At 31.6% G+C, this 13,621-nt stretch overlaps 1 protein-coding gene across 1 annotated transcript; it reads left to right on the forward strand.

Moving 5' to 3' along the window:
- Nucleotides 1–2,358: 2,358 nt before the first annotated feature.
- On the forward strand, nt 2,359–11,619 carry LOC107444661 (mucolipin-3). The gene has a single exon (XM_016058871.3). It carries the CDS (start codon nt 2,590–2,592, stop codon nt 4,408–4,410), a length of 1,821 nt encoding a protein of 606 aa, XP_015914357.1. The 5' UTR covers nt 2,359–2,589; the 3' UTR covers nt 4,411–11,619.
- The last annotated feature ends 2,002 nt before the right edge of the window (nt 11,620–13,621 follow it).

Genomic DNA, 13,621 nt, shown 5'->3' on the forward strand with positions numbered 1-13,621 from the left:
GGTCGTCGGGCTACCGAAGCGGGGGTGCCATCCCTTCCGCAGAGGATCAAAATTGTGATGGCATGTCTTCGGATCATCCTACGGGATGTTTCCCAGACCGTCGCCAATAGCCCATTGTGCAGCTCTAGTGCGACGTAAAGTAACAACAACAACAATCTAGTGTTTACAAGATAATACGTTTTTTTTTTCTATTTAAATTACAACGAAGCAAACAACTTATGAATTTGGATGACTTTGCAAGCATGCTATACTATGCACTGTGTGGGATACACTGCCTAAAATACAACAACACTCATAAACGAAGCAGTGTGAACTTCTGATCTAAATTGAAGCAAACTAGATTGCTTCAATTCAGATTAGAAGTTCACACTACTTCGTTTATGAGTGTTGTTGTATTTTAGGCAGTGCATCCCACTCCGACATCTGAGGGGCCCACACACTGCAAAATGAAGCCCAAAAAATAATTAACGGTGATATTTTACAGAAATATAGCCAAATAAGACATAATATGTACACAAAACATGGCAAACCTTTAATTTAATTTATTTTGTGATATTAATTTTCTTAAATTTGCTTTAGGCTCACAGCATGTTAGAAAAAATTTATAAGTTGCAGAAAACTCTTATGAATGGTGAAATTACGTTAAATTTGAACACAATTTGCAACCAGAGAAGTTATTCAGGTTCCTATATGTTTTGGGAGACCAATGAAAGGAGAGAAAAATTAAAATTTATAATTAATAAAGCATTATTGGCGTCAATAAAACATTACTGATTTTTTTTATCGGCTCACCTATAAGGATATGTACCGACATTTCATTAAAATATTTTTAATTATGCATAATTTTAATTTATTTTAGAATGCTTGAAAATTAATTTTTCACGAGTGCCCTGAAAAGCTTTAATAAACCATTATTATAATTCAGTTTAATTAATTTTTCGTCCTGCTTTTTTAATAACTTAATTCAATTTTTAAGAAAAAAGTAATTTTTTTATTAACTTTTTTTTTTTTTTAAAAATAGTAATTATATTTTTCAAAACAGCTTTTAAATTGAATATGATAAGAGTGCAAAAGAAAAAACAATAAGTTTATGTTACGTATATTTTTAGTTTAAATTAATTACTGAAAAAGTAATCATATATGTTTTAAAAATTTCGAGACATTGAAGTTGAATATGACAAGACTGCAAAAGAAAGACTGCGAAGGAACTAGTTTTCTATCAAGTAATTATTTTAAAACAATTGTTTTCTCACGATTAGCAAAACAAAATTTAGTTAATTGTATTCAAAATTGTTAAGTTTTTTCACAGTTTATGAATCGGAAGAGATTCAATATAAGACATAAACAGCATTATTGATAGATGCTTCAGATAAAAAAAATTGATGACACTCAAAAGTAAAACATAATTTTTAATTTATTGGTGTTCCAGGGTGTTTAGAAAACCCCTTGCGGATGCATATGCTAGATATAAGATAAGACTGAAATAAATTCGTCATTACTTTTCTTTCTTTTTTTTACGTTTTACCTTTATTATTTATTTGTTCCGCAGTGAACTGATCGTAAGGACAAGGTTCCCAATAGAACACCGAAATCAAGCATCACTTGCTGCGGTCAATATGCGGGTGGGTGACCATTTTGATCTGCCAGCGTAGGGACAGAGGGTGCACCGTGTCGATTCTCATTAAACTGCTCTTCCGTAAAATGTTCGACTTCGCGTGCAGTTTGTGGGGCTACCAAGGTAGGGGTCATCCCCTGAGCAAAATTGCGATGGCAGGTCCGCTTCCCATATCGTCGCCAATAGCCCATTGTGCAGCTCTAATGTGACATAAATAAAGTACCATTATTGTTCATAAATTTTAATTAGAAATATATTTTGCGAGCTCTCTTTCAGCATCAGCTTGCAGTTCGAGTGGCACTTCACATTCCACGCGTATGGAGGACATCTCGAATCCATTTTTGCTGCTTCATTTCGCTCGGTACAAACCTTATACAAGCAAAAGAGTATATATACAAGTATTTATAGAGAGTATTTAGCTGGTGTGAGATAGTGAAGGGTCGTTAGCAATGCAACAAACAATTTTATATACAACGTATAAAATCTTTAGGGCCATTCTCATTGAATGCGGTTAATGCATTTCCCATAGTCGCAGAGGAAAATGGTGAACCTCATTGGTGAGTTCTTATATACATCTTCTTATGTAAATATTTTTCACCACTCAGGTTTCCCATTCTCCTACGACGACGATTAAAGTACATAAGCTTAAGCAATACATATTTTTTAAAAAATATTTTTAAGAAAACCCTCACATAAATTTGGTCTTCCGGCTAATGCGGTTTTTAAAGTCACAAGATTCAAGAGAGCTGTTTGAGTATGCGTTTAATCATAATCGATTGCATAACGACTCCATGTATTATTGTTATTTATATTTTCATATGAAAAAATGTAAACACGGGACAATGACGCATATACTGTTTATGACTTGATTATCTTCTGACAGCTGTGTAAACGATCCGGTATGATCAGCATCAAAACCAGTGATTTTATTTATATTCATACTCTTTTTGTTTGACTTCTATTTTTATCTTAATATGGAAACTTCAAGAAATCGTAGTTCAGGTGACAGCAGTAAATTGCCTTCACAGCTTTCTCCTGACGAAGGATCTTCGTTGCTGGGAAACAGCTTCGAAGTTCATCCAAATGTAACATACGGCGGTATAACAGCTTCATTTCCCGACGAATCTTACACGACGAACACTCATGAAATGGACGACGACGTACCTATTTGTGCGGAAGAAGAATTGAAAAGAAAATTAAAGTACTTTTTTATGAACCCGATCGAAAAATGGAGGGCTAAAGGTAAATTTCCATGGAAACTGCTTCTTCAGGTTATTAAAATTATATTTGTCACTCTGCAACTCGTAGTGTTCGGATCAGATGGGACTGTTTATGAATTACAAAAGCAAAACACTGTATTTAGTTTTCGACACATGTTTCTGAAAGATTGGACATCTCTGCGCGATGTGGTTGCTTATCCCCCTTCTACGGGACCCTACGCTGTTTATACTAAACCGGAATTTTACGGTACAGTCAATCATGTGATCAGGACGTATGCAAACATTACAAATGTTGCTCTGGGTACGTATTGTTACGATCAAGTGAACTGTACAATGTCTAATTTAACATTTTGTCGCAAAGAGTTTAAAATGATTGTTGCCTTCAACTCTTCTGTGACATTTGATGGTCACACAAAGGAATTATGCCACGACATTCCCAGTATTTATCCGCCCGGTGATCCACGTTGGGCACACTTTTCAATTAGAACGTATCTGTCCGAGCAAAATGATACGATCTCGTTTGACAAACTGGTTTTTGCAGACTTGTCTTTCGCATTGAAAACGATTTTTCTTAAGAAAATCGGTAACAATAAATATCCCGATTGTTACAGATTTAAAATTCGCGTTTCTTTTAATAATAACGAACACGATGGACAAGTGTTAGTCGACTTGGATACTATCGGAGAAAAACTGAAATGTTATCACAATGGTAACATGGATCCAGTCGACAAGTGGGGTTACGTTGCACGCCAAATTCTAAACTGCTTCATCATATCCATATGCATACTCTCACTTTTGTTATGTTTTCGCATGCTGGCCAAAGCTCGTCTTTTGTGCACACAAACAGACACGTTTTTCAAGCAAACTCAAAATAAAATGTTATCGACTGCGGAGAAAATGGAGTTTCTTGATATATGGTATTGCACTATGATATTCAACGATGCATTAATAATAGCAGCTTCAACATTAAAGGCAGCTATCGAGCAAAGAAGTGTCGAGAGCGACCAATATGCAACTTGTGCCATTCTCCTTGGTGTCGGCAATCTATTAGTTTGGGCTGGCGTGCTTCGCTACCTGGGATTCTTCAGAAAGTATAATATACTTATTTTAACCATGAAGAGGGCCATACCAAATGTACTGCGCTTCACATTGTGTTGCGTGTTACTGTACTCCGGTTTCACATTCTGCGGATGGGTGGTGCTCGGACCTTATCACATCAAATTCCGCAGTTTGAGCAGCACGTCAGAATGCCTGTTTGCCATGATGAATGGTGATGATTTATTTGCTACTTTTGCCATAACGAACACCAATAATAATTTAATTTGGTGGTTTAGCAGATTTTATCTCTACACTTTTATAAGTCTGTTTATATATGTTGTGATATCTCTATTTATATCGGTGATTATGGACTCCTACGAGACAGTGAAAGATTTTTATCATAATGGCAGTACCTTGACACGAATTCAAGTGCTGATTGCCGATTATCCCGATGATTCGTGCTCTTCTTTTTATCAACAGAGAAGATTACAAAGAAAGAGTGTTTGGCAATGGTTTTCAATGTTAGTCAAAAAATGATACTTTAAACACGTAAAATATCTTTTTTAAATAAAAAAATGAATTCTTTTAGAGTTTGTGATTAAAGTAAGAGTTCTATTTGCGATCTCATCTATGCTATATGTTTTTAGCCTTAACAGTGATGGAGTAAACATAATAGCTCTGTAGCAGAAACCTTAGCAATGTGACGAGTATTATAGAGTATTGTGATCAATTCTGAAAGAAGTTTTTTTTTTTTTAATTTTCTTTATTTTAATTTTGTGATCACAAGTATTCACATGGTTTTAGATCTCAATCATGTTTTATTCTGACTCAGATGTCTTACAATCTTTGAATTCAATGTAATTAGCAATGTGTATTTTTGTTATATCTAACAAATATTTTTTATGCAAACCTCTCTTAAAAATGTCATGGTTTTCATGTAGTATAATATATTCAGATTGGCATATGTAGCCGCTTTAGCTGCCAACTCTTTGATTTTGGTTTAATCTAGAATTCTCATAATTTTTTTTATCTCCAAGAAATTTCCTGAAGGAAAAAAAGTCCTTGAATTTAAACTAGTAATTTTATTAAATGAAGTTAGATTTTAGTTTAGAATATGTAGTTTGAAAAACATTTAATCATTTTGTTATCATGAATTTTTTTTTTTTTTTTAACTTTGAATAATATTCTAGAATTATCATAACTCTTGAAAGCTATTTTAATGTCTTTTACTTTTGAGAATTTAAGTATAGAATGAACATAAGCTGTTTTGATATTTACATGTCTATACAAAATGACAATTGCATATGTAAGTCTAATCAATATGTCGGTGCACACGTAAAATTTGTAGTTATTAATATTATAATATACTTTTATTAATATAATCTCAATTTATGGATGGAGAATCGAGTGTAAAAAGCAAGAAGACTCTAAAACTGGAACGAAATATTGAATCTTCCAATGTATTCTTCAGCTTATATTATGACTACAAAACGATGTATAAAAGGTTTGATATTCCAGAAGTTTTATTATTGAGGTTTGTATTTAATTTTGCTGATAATTTTTCCATTTATAAAATTTTTCCATACTTTGTAATTTCTAAAAGGTCATAAATTGATTCTAGGAAATTAATGTCACAACATAAAATATAAAGGTTTGCCATCTTTTTGAGATTTATATTCAGTATTTTATGCCTTTAGCTAACTTTAAATAGATTCAAGAATTGAATGGTTAATAGCACTAATAATTAAATCTATGAAAACAAAAAGAATCCAATGGTTAGGTGGGGCATATAGAGAGAATAAAAGAAATATTTTTCATGGTCTGCAAAAAGGGGGTAGAGATGGATAGATGATAGAGATCTATAGGACTTAAGAATAATGATTATCTAAAGTGAAAATATGAGACAAACTGTTTTAAGGGAAGTCATGGTCCAAATGAATTGTAGTAAGTCAATAAGGTAAATACCCCAATTCATATTGTAACCAATACAAGCACAATAACAATATTAATAAGAAGATATGTTTTTTTCTTCTTTAGCTCCGTAAAAATAAACCAGATGTAGCAACCTGGAAGTCTTGTTACAAATTTTAACCTTTAGTGCCACCTGTACGGATTTTTAAAGGGTTCATCATCCATTAAATTCTTTTTGTTTAGAATAGTTTATGTAATTTGTTGGCACAGTTGCGTTCCCATGTGGGTGTCATAATTTGATGCAGAAAATCCTCCTATTGTGTATTTTTAAATTTCATTAAAAAGCCAGTGACAGAGCTTTCCCCTTCAAAATAGAGATTTTTTAAATGTTATTGAGTTTAAATTATTATTTTTTATTTAATAATTTTTCTATAGTGTAAGAAATACATTGTCGATGCATGATTTTCTCTTAATTTTAAAAATGAAAATTCATCAAACATTAGTTTTACAGGTAAAAAATGTAAGAAATTTTAAAATTAAGTTTATGTTACAATACAAATTACATTATCTCTTCATAAAAATTACAATTCTAGACTATTTTAAAACTTTCATTTTAAGAGGATTAAACAAATGCCTTGTTTTGCAATTATAAGCAATTTAACAAAAACAACTTATGGTACAAATGTTAATAGATGTTCTTACGAGGTCCCTACCCTCACCCTCTTGGATTTTAGGTTAAATTTTCAATTTGTGTTTGCTCCCTATTTTTTTTTATACTTGACAAACCTTTGAAGATGTAGTATTATTAGACAACAGAATACTTTTAAAAAACAGTAGGAAATAAAAGGGTTGCTTTATTAGATTAGAAGGAATTGCACTTGATAATTTTTAGAACTTCTGTAAATTTTTCCTTAAAACTTTAAAGCAATAAAATGATGCGATGTGTGGTTTTGAGTAAGTATTTTAAAACTATACGTTTCTCAGTTTTTAGATTTTGTAAAATCTAAACTTATTGCAATTTTGTTGAAAAGTGATTTGGATGACGCTAAAAAATTTCCTTTAGCATTAATTGCATTAAAATACTTATCAAAAATCTAAAATCTAATATTTGTTAACTATTTAAATATCTTTCGAAACTTGTTAATTGCACAATTGTATTTGCATAATTTTGTGAGAAAAAAATTAATAGAGAATCTTAAATACTGCGCACTTTATATATCAAATTCTGATTGGGTGACAGCCTTAAATTTTGAATGTATCAAAATATAGTGCCATCTGGAATAAATATCCATCATCAGTTTATTTGTGAAAATGGATTAAAGGCATATTTAGTATTTTCTTTCCTCATCCCTTCGACAGTCAAGTCGAAAGATTCTTAATTTTTTTTTTTTTTTTAGCAGTAAAAACATCTGTAAAGCTTTCCATTGAAAATGAAATAATTTGGCAATTTTTTGTAAGATTGTTCATAGTAATGTTTTTTTTTTTTTTAAGTAGTCCTATATATATTTTAATTTTAGAGTATTTTTGAGGCTGCAAAATAAGATAAATTTGAAATTGTTACGGAAAAAGCTTTTATGTCCAGAATTGGAGTAAATTTTCTATTCAGTAATTGCACCAACTATGTAAAAATAATAAATAAATCACAGATAAGAACTTGAAGTATGTAACTGATAGCTATCCCAAAAAACAAATTTTTTGGGGGAAATTTTTTATTTATTCCCCTATCAAAATTTATCTTAAGTATTTTACCAACAACCTTGCTTGGAATACTTCAATCTAGTAACCATAGTCACCGACAGTGCTCAAGATGACCGGCAAAAAAATATCTTTTGATGGACGGACTTTACTGTGCATTTATACTTTTATCTCAATTTATATAGCTTTCTAATGAATAAATACTGATTTATAATTAACTGTACCAACTAAATACAGCTGTTTATATAATATCTCAGTCCATAGGCTTGTGTGATCAATAACATGCGTAAAATTATAAGAGTCCATTAGCTACCAAATTAATATTCAAATATGCATGTTTATAAACTTTAATTAGGAGGTTGGAAGGCATGTCACTCTGTGTATATGACTCATAAAAGATGTAAAAAATATTAAATGTTATAAATTGTAGTTCTAATTACTTATCTGCTTACTTGGATGTGTGTCAAGGTTTGTGTTTGGGTTCATGTTTTAAGAATGAAAGAAGATGAAAGTAACATTTTATTTGTGAATATAAAATGTGTAGTCGCACCCTTGTACTTTAAATGCAATGCATTTGCTATTTAGCATTTACTATGTCACAGTTTTTAAAATATATTTATATATAATCATCCCAGTGCTAAAATTAACTATACTGTATTAATCTGTTTTATATTTAAGATGAACTTGTCACAGTTTGCCTATTTAACGAGCTCTTCTCGATGCAGAATCTGAGATTGTCAATTGTTGTCTAAACAAGAAAAATTGCATTTGAAGGAAGGGAGCATTTGGTACTTCTCTTGCGGACCTATTGTCGAAGCTCATACTAAATTTTTACTCTCTATCCCTACTTGAAGTGGTCAAAACGCGCAACCACGGTCAATGCCCCAAATTATTGACGAGGGGCGTTGTTTAGTTTGACAAACACACTATCAAATAGCTTATTGCTATAGTTTATTGCTATCAAATAGTGTATTGGTATTCATAACATTACTTACCTGTCAATAAATGCCCACAATAGTTGAATGTCTTTTTGTGAGGCAGTGTTTACAAACATTTTTTTCTTCTTTATATTAGATTAGGCAACAGTATGAAATTCCAATGCAAAAATAGTTTAATTATTTGTTGATAGATGGCGCTGCAATTCTTATTGAAAGTTAAATTGGCAAAGCTTAATTACTTTGATTACATTAATTTATATCTTATAACTTTTTGAAATGAAGACAACATTTGATGTAGAAGATCAAATATGATGTGATGAATGAACTATTCTGAACAAAATGTTGCAGAGACTAAAAAAAATGTAACCAGATGTTTATTGATCATTATTATATTTTTTTTAAAATATACATTTGATTTTGAATATAACAGTTTTAATACAGCAGGCTAAATGTTTAAAAATTATGCATAAAAATATTGTAAGTATCATATTTTTTTCTGCTTTAGGTTTTATGCCCCTATTTTTCATATTTTATGCATTGTTCACTTATATTTTTCTTGCCTTTGTCAGTGTGTTTCTCAACCTTTTTAGTAATACCAATCACTGATTTTATATTAAAAAAATAAAAAGTGTGCTAACTACTAAATGTAAAAGTAAGTTATAATGTCCAAGTGATACCTATATAAGTATCTGTACATGGCTGCTCATATGGGCTGGAAACTGCTGGCCTATGTTATGCATATTTCCGAAATAAAAATGTGTTTTAATTTTATAAATATTTGAAGACACAGTATGTTTACTTCGCTAATGTGTTAGTATTTAACTATGAGTTTTTCAATTCATTAGAAATTATGACCACTTGCATAACAAAGCATTTCATGTACAGTAAATGTGAAAGAGTAAAATTTCATCGTTTAATATGACATTTAATGAATTTAGAGTAGTTTTTCCGACTACCTGTCTTTCTCATATTTTCTTTGAATTTCCACCAGTACTTTTTTTTGTTTAACATTTTCTTTGTTGAAAATATTTTTTGTTTATCGAGGATAAAACTTTTTGGTTTCGATTGCAATGCTCGAATGCGCCATCTGGGGAGAAAACCAGTTCCATACCTTTGGCCCTTCCTCCCTCTCCTCCTCTTTCCGGTTGTACAGGAATATACTACGATATTTTACTCTTTCTTAATATTGTTCGTCTTTAATCTGTCAAAAATATTTTTTTTAAACTTCAACAACGCTTTCTTTTAGAACTTTGTTCAATGTAGTGTTCAGTTCCAAAATTTTTTAATCTATTTGAAAATCAAGGGAAGAACTAATGTACTTCTTTCTCCTATGACTCTCTACACGCTAATGGTGAAAGTATGCTAAGCATTGCCATAGGTAGAGAGTTCTGCTCCAAACCACCTGTAGTCCATTTCGATCTCCAATTCTGTTTATAAACTCACACAGACCAATGAATTAAAAACCTTTAACATTTTCTATTAAATTGGTTAAATGTTCTCTAGTATGCAAAACCTGTTGGGATAAAACCTCCTCAAAATGCTTGCATAAATAACACATTAAATGCACTAGAATGGGGAAAAGTTTTTTTTTTTTTTAAAGGACTTATTCTTGGTCATTATTAGCAGAAGCCACGATTGTGAAAATTGTGTTCTCAAAACCTTTTTAAGCAGAACCCAAAAACATTATCTGAAAGATGTAACAGTGGTTTGAATACAATTGACCCGTGTTCTTCATCGTCTCCGATCAATTGGTGCGTCTCTATATTGTGTTCAACCAAGGATCCCTATTTCGGTGCAGAGGATTTAATTTTATTTTATAACCATCGTTGAACAATTCTGGGTTTACGACTACCCACGCTCAACTCCATATCCTTGTCATGTTGATCACCAATCCAGAAGACAAGGGAGGATCATTACCCCCAGAGGTATTGATTTGTAAAGGGAACTTGTAGAACATTTTGACTCCGACAGACTTAGCGCGCACCATTTAATACACGGGGCCGGCTAGACTCCCGCCCTACCCACCAGGCTCCTCGTTGCAGAGGATGGGAGGGGATGTCTGAGAGGAAACCTCGCATTTCTGCCCGAAATGCCAAAATTCGTTTCCAGTGATGTCGGGATATCTGAAGTATGGAAATGGGTTATGTGAACGGACTTTCTCAGAGCTGCCAACTCGGAAGTTTTAGCTCTCGACATTAAAATGAATAGTGATAATGAGTTCATTATAATTAAGTAAGCAAAGGTACATCACCTAAGGACAAAGCTGCTTGCTTTTCTGATATTTTATGTAAATTACTGATACAGTGTGGTGGTCAAAATCTTTTTACGTCAAGCATTTAAACGAACATTTTGCTACCACCTTAGATATGCAAGAGAAATTGGCAGGTTTTCTACACCTTGTTTTGTACTGATGGAAGACGTAAAATTAGAAATTTCAAAATTATTAAAAATATTTTTTTTTTTTTTTTAAATCAGTTGAAGACAGAAAAAAATTCATTATATCCAACTTCCTCACTTTTTTGGTTCACTATATCCACAAAAAATAACATCCGTGTATAGCAAGGCACGGGATCGAACATTTCGTTCACTATATCCGGGAGTTCACTATAAACCGTGTTAATTATAGCGGGGTTTGACTGTATTTAAAATGGTACCAAATTTCATGCTTTACTTTTTGATTTGAATAATTTAATTTACTGTGATTTTGACCGCTACAGATTGAAAATAATTCAAATTTAAATACTACACCTGAATAATTGTATGTTCAAAATTGAGCTAATCTTCATTGTTATTTCAATACTATTGGGGGGACCGGAAAGTAATGCCATTTAGCTGCATGTAATATTTGTTATCAAGATTTTATTTTTAATCAATATTGTATTCACGGTCGTTCGCAACAACCTTTAAACCATACGATAAAGGAGATTAGATAACGATAAAGGAGGTCACCTTCCCAAATTGCAAAAAAATAGACCAGTCTGATATCTCTTAAGCATGAAATGTTTTGTTATGATAGTAATTGCATTTTTGAAATATAATAAATGTCAGTATTAACAAAGTGGGTGCTTGAAAATAAACTGATGCAAAATATCGAAGGTTTTTATTTTTTGAGAATATCATATTTCTGTTGTCAATGAACGAAATTGTGTTCAACTTTGCCTACGTTTCTTATATTCATTAAATAATTATTTTTCTCCGCAGATTGATTTGTTTTTTACTGATTTACTTTTAAAAGAAAAGCTTTCATTCTTGAGTAGAAATACTGTAAGAGGCAAATCTTCATTACCCATACCTTAAATAGATTTTTCAGCTGACAATCTCTGTTATATTCAAGAATACACTGCAAGTGAATGTAATACGGAGATGTATGGATGTTACCGTGCTTTCACCGGTGAATGTCAACATTCACAGGGTGGCTTTGGTGAATGTTCGAAATATTCGTTATATCCAATTTGATATTATTTTATTCTTTGATATTATTATATTTATTCGATATCTTAATATCTGCTGCGGATATATTAGGATAAACGTGAGTGTTCGGAGTACCGGTTAAATACATACTGGACAGTGGCACTTGACTTTAAAAAAGAAACAGTCATGTTGGGTATACCGAACTGTGGCTCTGAACCTTAAAAGAAAAAACAACAACATTAGTTTAGTGTATACCGGGGAGTTGCACCGGATATTTACCAAAGCGACTATGTGATTGTCGACATTCACCGGTGGAAATCAACAACCACCCATTCACAGTAACATGGATACCTGGTGATTTAATGAGATGTTCCTGAAAAGAGTGTGAATGAGGACTCATGAATTCTCATAACGTACAAAAGAAATGACCGAATTCGTGTAAAAAAAAGTATTAAAATATGCATATGAATATCTTATAATTTGAGTTTTGTTTCATGTGAAAAAATACACACTATAAAAAGATACTATAATATGCCGAAAATACTAAAAATTAAAATTTAACATTTTTATATAATAATTAAAAATAACTAAAAAGGTTCAATTAATTGAATCCTTCCTTTAAATACTGTTTTAACGCAGTTGTAAGTTTGTTTTGTAGTACTTAAGCATTTAAAGTAGCATTTTTTTGGCCATCATTTGAAGCTCGGGTCTCAGGAGGTTAGAGTATATGTCATTTTTTTAAAATTACTTTACTTTTTTAATATATTTTTTGTACTTCGCGCTCAAACTTTCGTTTCACTGTTAGAGTCAGTTGACAAACAATGTATGTGGAAAAATGATAAATAGTTTTTCGTACCTCCCTATCGGAATCGTTTTTACATTAAAGTGTCCTTATATTTTGTCTTTCCAGTTACATAGGAAATTTCTGAAAGAGAATAATCGTGATTGAAAAACACGAAAGCATTTAAAGAAAAAGGACCTTGAAATCGAACAGATAGATCGAAATTTTATTACCATTGCACACCTGCCAGAAATCTTTAATGAAGCGATGCCACATGTGTTGTGACGATTTTCCCTTTCTAAAATGAGTAATGTAACACAAAATAAAAATTAATATATATATATATAGAGAGAGAGAAGTATTCTTAAATGATTGAAAAATCTTTGAATATTTAAAAGTTTTCTAATTTTTTTTTTTTAAAAGAATGAAATGATTTAAATAGTACCTGTTATTATCCCACTTCGTGCCAGGTGGCACATAAGATCAGATCACTCTGTCTTTTGATCTCGCCTCGGACCAGCTCCATGTTAGCACTCGTCTTGCCTTCTAGTGCCCACGTTAAGGCTAATGAGGCATTTTCAATAAACACTGATGCTGATTGGTTCTTACCTGGTTTTACTGTAGAGTTCTGAATTTAAAATGGTACTTAAGAGCAAATAAGTAATAGTTTTCTTTATAATGTCTTACTTTCCTGAAACTTTTAAAGCTTAAATACATTACAAATGTTTACTAGGACAGCTAAAAGTAATGTTTTGTCAATCCTTTTTAAAATATTGTAAGAAATGTGACTTAAAAATATTATGAACGCGAAGAATTGTAATTTATTTCAAATGAAGGGTGCGGCCTTCGCGAATTTATATTTTTAGGAGGGAAGAAATTCCCACTTTCCCGAATAAAATTTCTAATTTTGTCGAATCATAAATAAAGCGGCAGTAATTCTTCTTACATAAAATAAATAGCATCATAAAGCATTATTCTAAAGAAGTACAAGTTATAATTGCCAGCCTTTCCT

This window comes from Parasteatoda tepidariorum, chromosome 9, assembly GCF_043381705.1.
Source record: "Parasteatoda tepidariorum isolate YZ-2023 chromosome 9, CAS_Ptep_4.0, whole genome shotgun sequence".
Classification (NCBI taxonomy): domain Eukaryota; kingdom Metazoa; phylum Arthropoda; class Arachnida; order Araneae; family Theridiidae; genus Parasteatoda; species Parasteatoda tepidariorum.

What these genes read in the sequence shown, in the direction of transcription:
- LOC107444661 (XM_016058871.3), top strand. Translation starts at nt 2,590, where the DNA reads ATGGAAACTTCAAGAAATCGTAGTTCAGGTGACAGCAGTAAATTGCCT.